Genomic DNA, 12,729 nt, shown 5'->3' on the forward strand with positions numbered 1-12,729 from the left:
GCTTTTATTATTTAGCTTTTCCCAACCCAAGTCCATTAATCTACATAGCGAACAAAAGTCAAGCAAAACTACAGTCATTTACCAGTACAATCTAACCACAACTGATAAAAGGCCAGGATGTCCTCTTCTGGAGTCTAGGCCAGGAGCTTCCTTAGTTTATCCACTATTTTGTAGTGACCACCACCCCTGCAAAGATGCATGTTGATTTGCTAAAAAATGTGGCATCTTTGGAACAAAAACTGGCAGAGTTGTAGCCTGTGCCAGTCTGTTTGGGCTATAATGCCAACTTGTTATTCATTGTCTGGGCTTGACAAGGACAGCAATCTAGTTGGCAAGAGCACAAACATCTGCGACAAGCCTAGCAGAGTTGGGAATGGCAGGTCACTAACAAAAAAGGCATCAGAAAACCCCCCGAATAAATATCAATACAGCAATGAAAACAGGCCACTGGTAGAGTAATAGGTAGCAGAGGTCCAGATATGCGTTGCCAGGAGCAGGCCAAGGCTTCATCAAATTGCACCCTATTCCCTCTATATAGTGCACTAATTTTGACAAGAGCCATATGGGCACTAATCAATAGTAGTGCACTATACAGGAAATTGGGTGCCATTTGGGACACATACCAAATTCCAGACGAAGAGAACGTAGTTGCCACTGACAGAAGTTTGAGGCAGCCTGTGCCCACAGGGGAGACATGGCACTGCTACGAGTTCAACTAGACCCACTGAGTCCCTGGGGAATACAGTTGGCAGAGAATCAGCTGAGGAGTTTTCAGCGATAATAAAATGGGGAAACTGGTATTCCATCAAACATCGGGTTTCACTCAGGAAACATCTGGAGAGGGAGAGAGAGCAACTATAAATACAGATTAATGGAAACAAAGGTTAACATTCAGCATGGTACAGAATTGACAGGGGTGTTTATCAAAGGGGAGGCATGTCGCTGATAAAGTTACTCACAGCTAGCAGGCTGCTCTCCAAATCGGCGCATTAGCTGATCGTGAGTGAACTTAACGAAAGCATCATATTGCTCTGCAGAAAGAGCAAAAGGTCAGACAAATGGATTGTGCAATACTTTCTTCTGCAGAAAACAAGTCACAGACACAGTTTCTCCGACATACCTGCTAGTTTTGTTGTCAATATCTCATCATACTCTTCCCTTATCTTCTCCTCTCGTTCTTTAAGCAGTCGTTCACATATCATCCCAACCTGTCTCAAGGTAAACAGAGGCTGCTCTTTTCTAGATGGGGAGATAGTACCTGTATGGAGAATGAGAGTATGTTCCACTTACCCTAAAATAATTCTGACATTAAATGAAGCCAAGGGGCATAACAACTGCAAGCTAACAAAAGGGATAGAAATTGTTGTGGGACAACCAATGGTAGCCAGTTGATGAAGACCCTAAGACATGTCTTTATTCTTACTGATGTCCTTCCTGAGTAAAAGCAGACTGGACATACCTGGCAGACTGGATCCACTAAGGATGGAGCTATGCGATTGTGACTCCAGGGGACAACAGACCTCTGTCTGCTGAATGCTGTTCTCCAGGTGCCTTCGCTTCTGCATCCGTTTGTACTCTTGTTTGATATTGTGCAGGATTTGCTCTGGATTGGAGAACAAGGGCTAGGTTAGGTTAGGGCCAGTTAATCAATTATTCCAAATATCATTTGCACAACATACTCTAGTAATATACTTTGTTAGTGTAGTTATACTTAAAGTAACTAACCACAATATGACCTTAATTTGAGAAGAGAAGCAGTAAAACTCTAGTTAGCCACTTCATTAGCAAATGAGAACACAATCCCAAACACTCCCGAGGCAGTTCCTGTGCACAGCCATTTGAGAGAACAAGGGGTGTGCCAATCCTAGCCATGTTAGAGTATTATACTGCCAAAATATGGTGACATGGCATCATCCTATGTTGCTGGTAAAGTGTTTCAGCTAAATGTAAAATGATGCTCATTTAAAATATCTAACGTTAGCTGCAGTAGTTAGCTTAGTTTGTTGGTTGAAGGTTTATGACTGACCTAGCTGCCATGCTAAGTGGCTAGCTAGCAAACAACATTTATGGACAGCTAGTATGTCTGTCGCTACCACAAGCTAGCCAACAACAAATGCTAAGTGTTTACAAGCTTATCAGTATGTAAATTACTAGTTGTAACGTTAAGCCAATTGAGTTTTCCTAGCCAGCTAACGATTTGTCAGTTAACTTCACACGAAGGTACCCTAACAACACATTTCATGAATAAATTCCCATGCCTGCCTCAAATCTAATAGCTATGAAATGTTGCTAACCGGTTGTGAGTCTGGACGACACTTCTCCAAATGGCGAGGGCTCCATACGCAGATATTTCTGGGGTGATGAGGTGTACGCGCCTGGAGACATTGGGGCGCATCTCCTCCTTTTGGGGGACGCCTGGTTAATCAATGGATCGAAATCCATAGTCCTTTTCAAAGTAGCCCCACAAGCCATTCCGTTTACAATATCTTCTCGCTATAACAACGAGAAAGCTGTGGTTTTCGCTATCAGAGGGCACAACAACCAGAGTTCCTGTGACTGGGCCGTTCTTCTCCGACTAACGTTACCTCAAGGAAAATTCAGATTAGAAACAAATGGCGTAGTTGTTTCGCCTATGTGAGTCTTAATAGCATCCAAATCGCAGACCCTGTAATGGCCGAGTGTTAGTTGAAATTAATTTAGTCAATCCTTTTATATTAATTATTATATACAAACAGATGATAGTAGATTCGGACACGTATTTCCTTCTGCCAATGTCGTTGACAAATTCTTTCCTTGATGACAACCAACATGGCGTCAAATTCTGAGCCAATGGGCATGCGCAATTAATGATTGTTATGCTGGTATATGTAGTGTATTTGCCATACAGTTTTCATTCGTTCATATCCAATAGTTGGGCTTTTGCACTACATTCCCCACAAACCATGAATACCAAAACCACCTACCAAATTTAAATTATCCAGTACGTTCAAACGATTTGAAGAATTTGAATAAAGCTATTAGTTAATCACTAACCAAGAACAGAACGTTTGAAAAGGTGTCCCCCCCCTGTTCATTATAAAGGATGGTCTCATTTCTGAATGTGCAAATCGGATTCAACTTAATTTTATTGTTCTTGTACATAACAGTTATGTGGTAGATCTATTCTCGATTGTTCAGGGCCCAGTTTCCCGATAGTGATGTAATTTAGGTTTACAAGTGTTTTAAAGATGCATCTTCCCTACAACGGCCGAAGATCACAAAACACCATGAGAACGGTCTCTAAATGCTTGTGCATGCTTCGGTTAGGCTGGGCCACCCAATTAGACTACAATCAAGTAGGGCCGCTAGAACGAATCAGTTGGATGGGCCTTTGATTTCCATAGGTGGACACGTTTTTTCACGAGACCTCGGGTGTTAATATTAAAGACCATAGGCAGCTCGTGAGTTTCAAGTTTGTGGAAGATAACAATTTATCCTACCATTTCTACGTGCCAATTATGATTGTTGTTATATGCGCATTTTCGTGGAACAGTTTAATTTCAATAATAACGTTTTTGTTTATCCTGATAAGTGATGGATCTTTCAATCACACATATCTCTACTCTGCCTGTCTGCACCCCTTTCTATCTGTCTTGACTTGTCCCTAGCGAATTTGCAACATTGTATCAACTAGCCTATTCAGAGCTTCCAGCATCAGTGAGCTCATGACAGACTGCTGTTTTTATGAAGTTTCCACTGGATATATGGAATCATCAGATCATGATATTTCGAAGCTCCGCTACAGCTAGCTTCACAGTTGGGTGCACAGTTCGCATATGCTGGTGTAGGTTGTGCGTAGAACCGGCTTTATATGAGATTTTGTTTTGGCAAATTATACACTGTGCTCTAACATTGTCTACATTATTCAAATGCTACTGTGCTTCCGACTCATTTTCCAGCTGTTGTTTTCACAGCTGTCTTTCCTCACTCTCCTCGGCTGCTAAGTGTGTGACTGTGAGTGAGTTGGCTCGGCCCTCCCTCGCGCATTGGTTGACTTTGCGTTTCTAATTGACAGGAACAACAGGTGAGACTGTTAGCCTGAGCAGACAGTCAGAACGAATGTGTGTGCGCTTGAGCATTTAGGGCTATATTGTAATGACCTGACTAGATCATAAAGGAATAATTGTCCAGACAGAGGATAGAGTTTACGAATTGACGGTTTATTAACCCAACTTTACACAGGCTACTGTTTGGCCGTAGCCCACGCCAAATAAATGAAAGATACCCCACAAACCAACAGTACCATTCTCTTGTGAAGCCCAGACATAAGAGAAAGAACAATGGTTACCTGGTCTTAAAACCAATGCTCCATCCCAATGCTCCATCCCCTTTGGTTGCACTCCGCCAACCACCAGGATGCCCGGTATGAGAACATTCCAGGCATTCCCGTGATTGGCAGATAGCAGGTTGATTGGCATGTCAGAGCCCGCGAACACTGGGTACTACTAGTAAGTACAACACAACCAATAGCCTAACACATGACACACAGCTGTCTGTGCGGGTCGCTACAATATAGTTGTATTTCTTCTTTCGTTCTTTGAATTAGTTAATTATATGAATTTAAATAGTTTGATTATTCATATATTAATGTTTTAATATTTTTATAACTAGATTCGGCTCTTCACGTATGCGAGCCTCCCCCCAACGTTCACCTACAAGAGCCGGCTCTAGTTGGTTGCGAGATACAGAAGAATAAGAATAACATACAGAAGAAGAAGAAGAGAGAATATTTCCACAGCTCCACGAGTTTTTTTCGCGATTGGCGAAAGCATGATATTTGTAGTAAGTTTTAAGGTTTAGCATCAGGTTTAGGTTTCCTGAACAGCTTTTACGAAAGTTGAGTCGATGTGTAAATTAACGTTAGACCTTTGACTCCATTAACAGACTGTTAACAGACTGTTAGACTAACATTATGTTTACATCTGTGCTAGTAATACACGCAAATACAGTGCAGTGTTGTAAGTTACTGTATACGAATGTTTAGTGGGGTAACTAGTAACTAGTAGGCTACAGCTGTCAGTGTTCAGAAAGTTAACATTCAACAATTTGAAATCCATTAACTGAGTTAGATTTTCGTACTTGAACTCAAAACGAACAATTGTTTATTATCAATCTGTTAACGTTACTCAAAAGATTACCACAATTTGCAGATAGCCTGTTTGCTATCGTAAAAACGGTGTAAGAAATTATAGCTAGCTAAATTACTTACTGCAGAGTAGGGCTAACGTTAGCCATGATCTGACTTGTAATTTAGGCTGGTAGTTGATTTTAAGGTACAGTCATGATAATGGGGATTTGTAGTTATGATTGAGATTGGACAAAAATGTGGGTAATTGGATGCTTAGATGTAACCATAGACTGTCTTTTTTTTGCAGTGTCAATTAAACATTAATAGAAAGAGAGAGATATCAGACTTATTTTTAAAGAAGCACAAACAGGCAGATCAGGTAAAAACAGACCCCAGCCCTTGCATCACTACTGGACCCCAGAGCAGCTCCCTAGCTGAGTGTGGTCAGACTTCACAAGGACCAGTCTACCACCACCACCACCACCACCTACCAGACAGTCAGTCACATGCCCAGTTCAGAATTTAAGTTTAGCTTCAGTTTATAATAGGTAATTTTGTCACATTAAGCCTCACTTTAAAATTATGGTTGATGATTCATGTGTGTTCTTGTTTTGATGGCTGTGCCATTTTTATTATACACTAATGGTTCTTGTGTTATTTTAATGTAATTGATGTATCAAGGGATGCCACAGAGACCTCTGGCTCTGAGCAAGACAGTGAGCCAGAGCTGCCAGGAGATGCCATCGAGCCCATTGCAACTGCGTCAAGCACCAGATATGCTGTTCCAAAAGGACCCAATGGTAGGCCAGGCCTATACTTTAAACTACACATTTTAGTTAGCAGCTGTTAGTATCTAATCTTGTGGATCCCTTAATTATACATTTCCATAGAGATATGACACATTATTTAACATGTATTTCAGACATTTCAAGATCCAGAGAAGAGGGTCCTTCCTGTACAGTCATGTTTGAAAACATTTCCCAGAACTCAGCATGGTACTACTAGGAAAAGGGCTTTCAACAGCTCCTGGTATAAGGACAATTCATGGCTTGAATATTCTGTAAATCAAGATTTTACTTATTGTTTCGCCTGTAGGCATTTGTCTCTGCACAATACACCTGAATCTGCCTTCACATTACAGTCAGGTTTTTGTAACTGGAAAAAGGTCACGTTTAAAAATTATGGGTTTAAGCTCCATTCGAAGGCAGAGAATCACTGCAAAATAAGTATACAAACAGTGTGTAAAATACAGCCTAAAACAAGCTTAAGATTTTACAAATCATTGATGATGAGCACTGTAGGACAGAAAATAGTGACCAAAGTGATGGTGAGAGCTTCCAACGAGCTTATCTTTTATCAGGTGCTTGACAGTCTCACAGCTGAGCTGCAGAGACGTTTTTCAAAGAAGAATTGCGAGATAATGCAAGGGGTCCAGACTCACAACCCAAAGAGTACAACATTCTTGAATGAGGAGCCTCTGTTTTCCTTTGCTCAGACCTTTGAGTCAGATTTAGAGGACCTCAAACATGAGGTTCATCAAACCAAGTGGCTTCTTGATAGGAGAGAGAAAAGTGGAAGGGACAGACTGTCTACTCTCCTTGACTTGGTTGTGTTTCTAGAACCTTATAAAGAGGTCTTCCATGAGCTGTTTCCACTTTGTAATATTTCTGTTGTTACACCCGTCAACAGTGCTTCTTGCGAGAGAAGCTTCTTAGCATTACAACTGATTAAAACCCACCTTAAGACAACAATGGTTGATGACAGGTTAAGTCACCTCGGAATTCTCAGTGTTGAGTCAAAGAGGGCATGCTCCCTCAACATGTTTGTGAAACATTTAGCCAGTTCTCACCAGAACCGCAGAATTATGCTGTTTTAAATCTACCTAGGATAATTTGGCACTTAGGCGGTCCCTCTGGTCATGATTAAAACCTGCACTGTGTACTATCTAGTACACTGACATTCTTAAATGATAAATCCCAAAGGTAGCATGTCACAGATTTAATTTGGTCTTGATTAACCCAATTCCAAAACTTTTCTTTGCTATTAGTAAACATAATATATATGAGCATTAAACATGATACTGTAAGTTTGTAATATTGATGGACACCAAAATTATTTACATTTTCAAGTCCATTTCTGATGGATACCTGTTATGTCAAATTGCAGTGTTTAAAATTAAAAAGTAAATTAACTATGGAATTTATGTAACACACAAATGCTATCTTATCTCCTTGGGGCTTGAGCTTTATTTTCTGAAAATATTTTGATGTTCAACACTTAGACCCAGATTATATATTCATGAAAACAGAGACCCAAGTCTCTGCAGTATGTGAGTACAGTACAGTGTATGTGTGTGTGCATGTGTGTGTGAGAGAGAAAGAAAGAAATTGAGCTGCAGTTCTGAGGTAGAGACACTGACTATTCATAGTATGTTAAAGAATTCTAGTGAAGTAACCCTTTTGGACCACACTATCTGCCACATTGAAGAACTCCGGGGTTAAGTGAATTATCACTTCTACCTCTAATCAGCAATCATAGGATTCATTCATGCTTGTTAGATGCCAGGTTAGGGTTACACACACATTTTCTGTCGTGGTCTCCCTGAACTAGCCCTGGCCACCCCATGTATAAAATTCTAGTTTCACCACTGCTCCCAAATAGGCATAGGCCAACACACTTGGGATTTGAAACAATCCACAGCTATGAAAAAAGAAGCTAATGATCCCTGGTGAATTATTTTGAAGGAGGATTATTTTGAAGAAGGATTTTATTTAGACAGGAGTAATTATCTCATTTTGGCAAAACATCAATTTACTTTAGGGGAGTCCAGCATTCTAACAGTGCACTGTGCATCCGCTAACTCTCCTTTCCAATTCACAAGAGGCTGAAACCATAGATCTGTATATAATGACGAGATACTCATGTCTCCGCCCTAATAAGGGGAGTCTTTGTCCAAAAAGCGGGAAGGCCGGCGACAATTTTAGGTCTGCATATTATGCCCATAGAGACGCATTGGGATTATTCTGGACAGTTTGGCGAGAGTGAGCCCTCTCGCTTGCTTCTTCCTCGTGTCACATTCTGACCTTAGTTCTTTTATTATATTTTTGTTTTAGTATGGTCAGGGCGTGAGTTGGGTGGGTTGTCTATGTTATTTTTTCTATGTTTTGGGATTTCTGTGTTAGGCCTGGTATGGTTCTCAATCAGAGGCAGCTGTTTATCGTTGTCCCTGATTGAGAACCATATTTAGGTATCCTGGTTTTACTTTTGAGTTGTGGGTAATTATTTTCTGTTTAGTGTGTGTTGCACCTGACGGAGCTGTTTCGTTTGTTCTCTTTTGTTACTTTGTCTTTAGTGTTCAGTTCAGTTTATTAAAAGAATGAACTCTTACCACGCTGCGCATTGGTCTGACATTTCTTACTCCTCGTCAGAGGAGGACGAAGACGAACGTTACAGAATCACCCACCACCAAAGGACCAAGCAGCGTGGTAACGGGCAGCAGCAGCGATCTCAGGACTCCTGGACATGGGAGGAGATCCTGAATGGCAAAGGACCCTGGGCACAGGCTGGGGAATATGGCCGCCCCAAGGCAAAGCTGGAGGCAGCGAAAGCTTAGAGGCGGCGGTATGAGGAAGCAGCATGGCTGTGCGGCTGGAAGCCCGAGAGGCAGCCCCAAAAATGTATTGGGGGGGGCACACGGGGAGTGTGGCGAAGTCAGGTAGGAGACCTGCGCCAGCTCCCCGTGCTTACTGTGGAGAGAGAGGGACCGGACAGGCACCGTGTTATGGCGCACGGTGTCCCCGGTGCGCAGGCATAGCCCGGTGCGATACATAGCAGCGCCTCGTATCGGCCGGGCTAGAGTGGGCATCAAGCCAGGTGCCATGAAGCCGGCTCAGCGCATCTGGTCTCGAGTGTGTCTCCTCGGGCCGGGGTACATGGCACCAGCCTTACGCATGGTGTCCCTGGTTCGCCAGCACAGCCCAGTGCGGTCTATTCCACCTCGCCGCACTGGCCTGGCTACAGGGAGCATTCAACCAGGTAAGATTGGGCAGTCTCGGTGCTCGAGAGCTCCAGTGCGCCTTCACGGTCCGGTCTATCCGGTGCCACCTCCACGCACCAGCCCTCCGGTGGCAGCCCCCCGCACCAGGCTGTCTCTCCGTCTCCTTCCTACAGGTGCTCCCGCCTGCTCAGCGCTGTCAGAGTCTCCCGTCTGTCCTGAGTTGCCAGAGTCTCCCGTCTGTCCTAAGTTGCCAGAGTCTCCCGTCTGGAGCCGCCAGTCAGCCGGGAGCTGCCGGAGCCGCCAGTCAGCCGGGAGCTGCCGGAATCGCCCTTCACTTCGGAGCTGCCGGAGTCTTGTGTCCGTCTGGTGCTGCCGGAATCTCCCATCCATTCGGGACCCATGGCTTGGGTCCCCAGTCCGAGGTCGGCGGCGAGGGTCGCCGCGTTAAAGAGGCCACGGAGGCGAGTAAAGAGGCGGAGAAGGACGTGGGTTCCACGTCCCGCGCCTGAGCCGCCATCGCGGACAGACACCCACCCAGACCCTCCCCTATAGGTTTAGGTTTTGCGGCCGGAGTCCGCACCTTTGGGGGGTGGGGTACTGTCACGTTCTGACCTTAGTTCTTTTATTATGTTTTTTTTTTTTAGTATGGTCAGGGTGTGAGTTGGGTGGGTTGTCTATGTATATAATATGGACTTGTTCTTTTACCAAATAGCGCTATCTTCTGTATACCCACCCACCTTGTCACAAGACATCTGATTGGCTCAAATGCATTAAGAAGGAAAGATATTCCACAAATACATTTTTAAAAACTCCCATTCATATATTCCGTTTAGCATAGCATAGAGCAGGGGTACTCAACTCTTTACTCTACAAGTTCCGGAGCCTGATGGTTTTCTGTTCTACCTGATAATGAATTGCATACACCTTGTGTCCCAGGTCTAAATCCGTCCCGTATTAGAGGGGAAGAATGAAAAATGCAGCGGATCTGGTTTTGAGGTCCAGAGTTGAGTTTGAGGGGTAAAAAGGCTCGATTGACCTCTTTACTGTATCTATCTTTGAACGACAACAAATACTAAATTGAAGAATCCCTACTGTTGACCAATGACAGGAAGGGGAATGGACTTCGGCTCCAAATTTCGGCTTGCCTCAAGAAAAAAATATGTGTGCACGAACGTTCAAATTTGTTTTTTTCTGAAGACCAAGACATCACAAAATGTCATCATAATATATGCAGGAACTGTTCCGAACTGTTTCGTACATGAAGCATGCGGACGCCTCTTAAGTGCTTCGTTGGAGCACGTGTCAATACTGATCAAAAGAAAGTGAGCGCTGCTCTCAGATCAGCTTTCTCAATTCCAATATTTTAATTATTTCACAATACTGAGGATGGATCAGCTCATATAGAGCGATATTACCACATATGGCTGCAAATATTGAGGTGGCTTATTTTAATGTTTACACAATAAAAATGCACAAAGTCACTGATTTGGAACATCATTGAGCAAGATACACATAAGGAACATATTGAGACAAATCCCAGAAAGTAGCCTACATGTAGCAAAATAGAACTCAATTGATTGAACATGAAATCTATTTCAATATGATTAAAAACACCTATAGCCTACTGTTTATATTTTAATGCAGTCATATCGGTTTTCATTTGAAGCATGTTTTTGTATGTTGCTTGTTAATAAGTTTATCAATTGCAAAAACATCAACAACTTTGTATTTGCCTCAAGAACGAAACAGCCTATAGGGTGGAGGTCAGAGACCTGGACGTGTGGCGCTAGGACAATAACCTCTCCCTCAACGTGATCAAGAGAAAGGAGATGATTGTGGACTACAGGAAAAAGAGGACAGAGCACGCCCCATTCTCATCGATGGGGCTGCAGTGTAGCAGGTTGAGAGCTACAAGTTCCTTGGTGTCCACATCACCAACAAACTAACATGGGCCAAGCACACCAAGACAGTCGTGAAGAGTGCACGACAAAACCTATTCACCCTCAGGAGACTGAAAAGATTTGGCATGGGTCCTCAGATCCTCAAAAGGTTTAACAGCTGCAACATTGAGAGCATGGTTGCATCACTGCCTGGTACTGCAACTGCTCGGCCTCCGACTGCAAGGCACTACAGAGGGTAGTGTGAATGGCCCAGTATATCACTGGGTCCAAGCTTCCTGCCATCCAGGACCTCTATACCAGGCGGTGTCAGAGGAAGGCCTTAAAAATTGTCAAAGACTCCAGCCACCCTAGTCGTAGACTGTTCTCTCTGCTACCGCACCGCAAGCGGTACCGAAGCGCCAAGTCTAGGTCCAAGAGACTTCTTAACCAACAATCCAGTTTAAAAAAAGTACAGATAAGAATAAGAAATAAAAGAGCAGCAGCAAAATAACAACAGAGAGACTATACAGGGTAACAATACAGAGTCATGTGCGGCGGCACCAGTTAGTTGAGGTAATATGTACATGTAGGTATAGTTATTAAAGTGACTATGCATAGATGATAACTACAGAGAATAGCTGCAGTGTAAAAGAGGGGGGGCAATGCAAATAGTCTGGGTAGCCATTTGATTAGATGTTCAGGAGTCTTATGGCTTGGTTGTAGAAGATGTTAACTAACTATAGTTTTGGCAAGTCGGTTAGGACATCTACTTTGTGCATGACACAAGTAATATTTCCGACAATTGTTTCCAGACAGATTATTTCACTTATATTTTACTGTATCACAATTCCAGTGGGTCAGAAGTTTACATACACTAAACTGACTGTGCCTTCAAACAGCTTGGAAAATTCCAGAAAATGATGTCATGGCATTAGAAGCTTCTGATGGGCTAATTGACATCATCTGAGTCAATTGGATGTGTACCTGTGGATGTATTTCAAGGCCTACCTTCAAACTCAATTGTAGACCTCCACAAGTCTGGTTCATCCTTGGGAGCAATTTCCAAACACCTAAAGGTACCACGTTCATCTGTACAAACAATAGTACGTAAGTATAAACATCATGAGACCACGCAGCCGTCATACCTCTCAGGAAGGAGACGCGTTCTGAACGTACTTTGGTGCGAAAGTGCAAATCAATCCCAAAACAAGGACTTTGTGAAGATGCAGGTACAAAACAGGAAACCGGTACAAAAGTATCTATATCCACAGTAAAACGAGTCCTATATCGACGTAACCTGAAAGGCCGCTCAGCAAGGAAGAAGCCACTGCTCCAAAACCGCCATAAAAAAGCCAGACTACGGTTTGCAACTGCACATGGGGACAAAGATCATAATTTTTGGAGAAATGTCCATAGGTTCGATGAAACAGTGGCCATCACAAAGCCCTGTCCTCAATCCCATAGAAAATTTGTGGCAGAACGGAAAAAGTGTAAGCGAGAAAGGAGGCCTACAAACCTGACTCAGTTACACCAGCTCTGTCAGGAGGAATGGGCCAAAATTCACCCAACTTATTGTGGGAAGCTTGTGGAAGGCTCCCCGAAACATTTTACCCAAGTTAAACAATTGAAAGGCAATGCTACCAAATGCTAATTGAGTGTATGTAAACTTCTGAACCACTGGGAATGTGATGAAATAAAATAAAAGCTGAAATAAATCATTCTCTCTACAATTATTCTGACATTTC

General features: G+C 42.9%; 1 protein-coding gene and 1 long non-coding RNA gene across 2 annotated transcripts; one reads left to right on the top strand and one right to left on the bottom strand.

Annotated features, from left to right (window-relative positions):
* Positions 1–823: 823 nt before the first annotated feature.
* LOC100499588 (akirin 2(1b)) lies at positions 824–2,472 on the bottom strand. Its single transcript, NM_001195166.1, is given in 5 exon segments — positions 824–834; positions 960–1,031; positions 1,121–1,258; positions 1,460–1,603; positions 2,295–2,472. Coding segments are annotated over 5 exon segments (543 nt in total).
* Positions 2,473–5,788: 3,316 nt separating this feature from the next.
* LOC118965606 (uncharacterized) lies at positions 5,789–7,301 on the top strand. Its single transcript, XR_016482733.1, has 2 exons — positions 5,789–5,907; positions 6,030–7,301. It is a non-coding gene; the product is annotated as an uncharacterized LOC118965606 (long non-coding RNA).
* The last annotated feature ends 5,428 nt before the right edge of the window (positions 7,302–12,729 follow it).

This window comes from Oncorhynchus mykiss, chromosome 8 (genome assembly GCF_057628025.1).
Source record: "Oncorhynchus mykiss isolate SJ-2025 chromosome 8, ASM5762802v1, whole genome shotgun sequence".
In the NCBI taxonomy this organism is placed as follows: domain Eukaryota; kingdom Metazoa; phylum Chordata; class Actinopteri; order Salmoniformes; family Salmonidae; genus Oncorhynchus; species Oncorhynchus mykiss.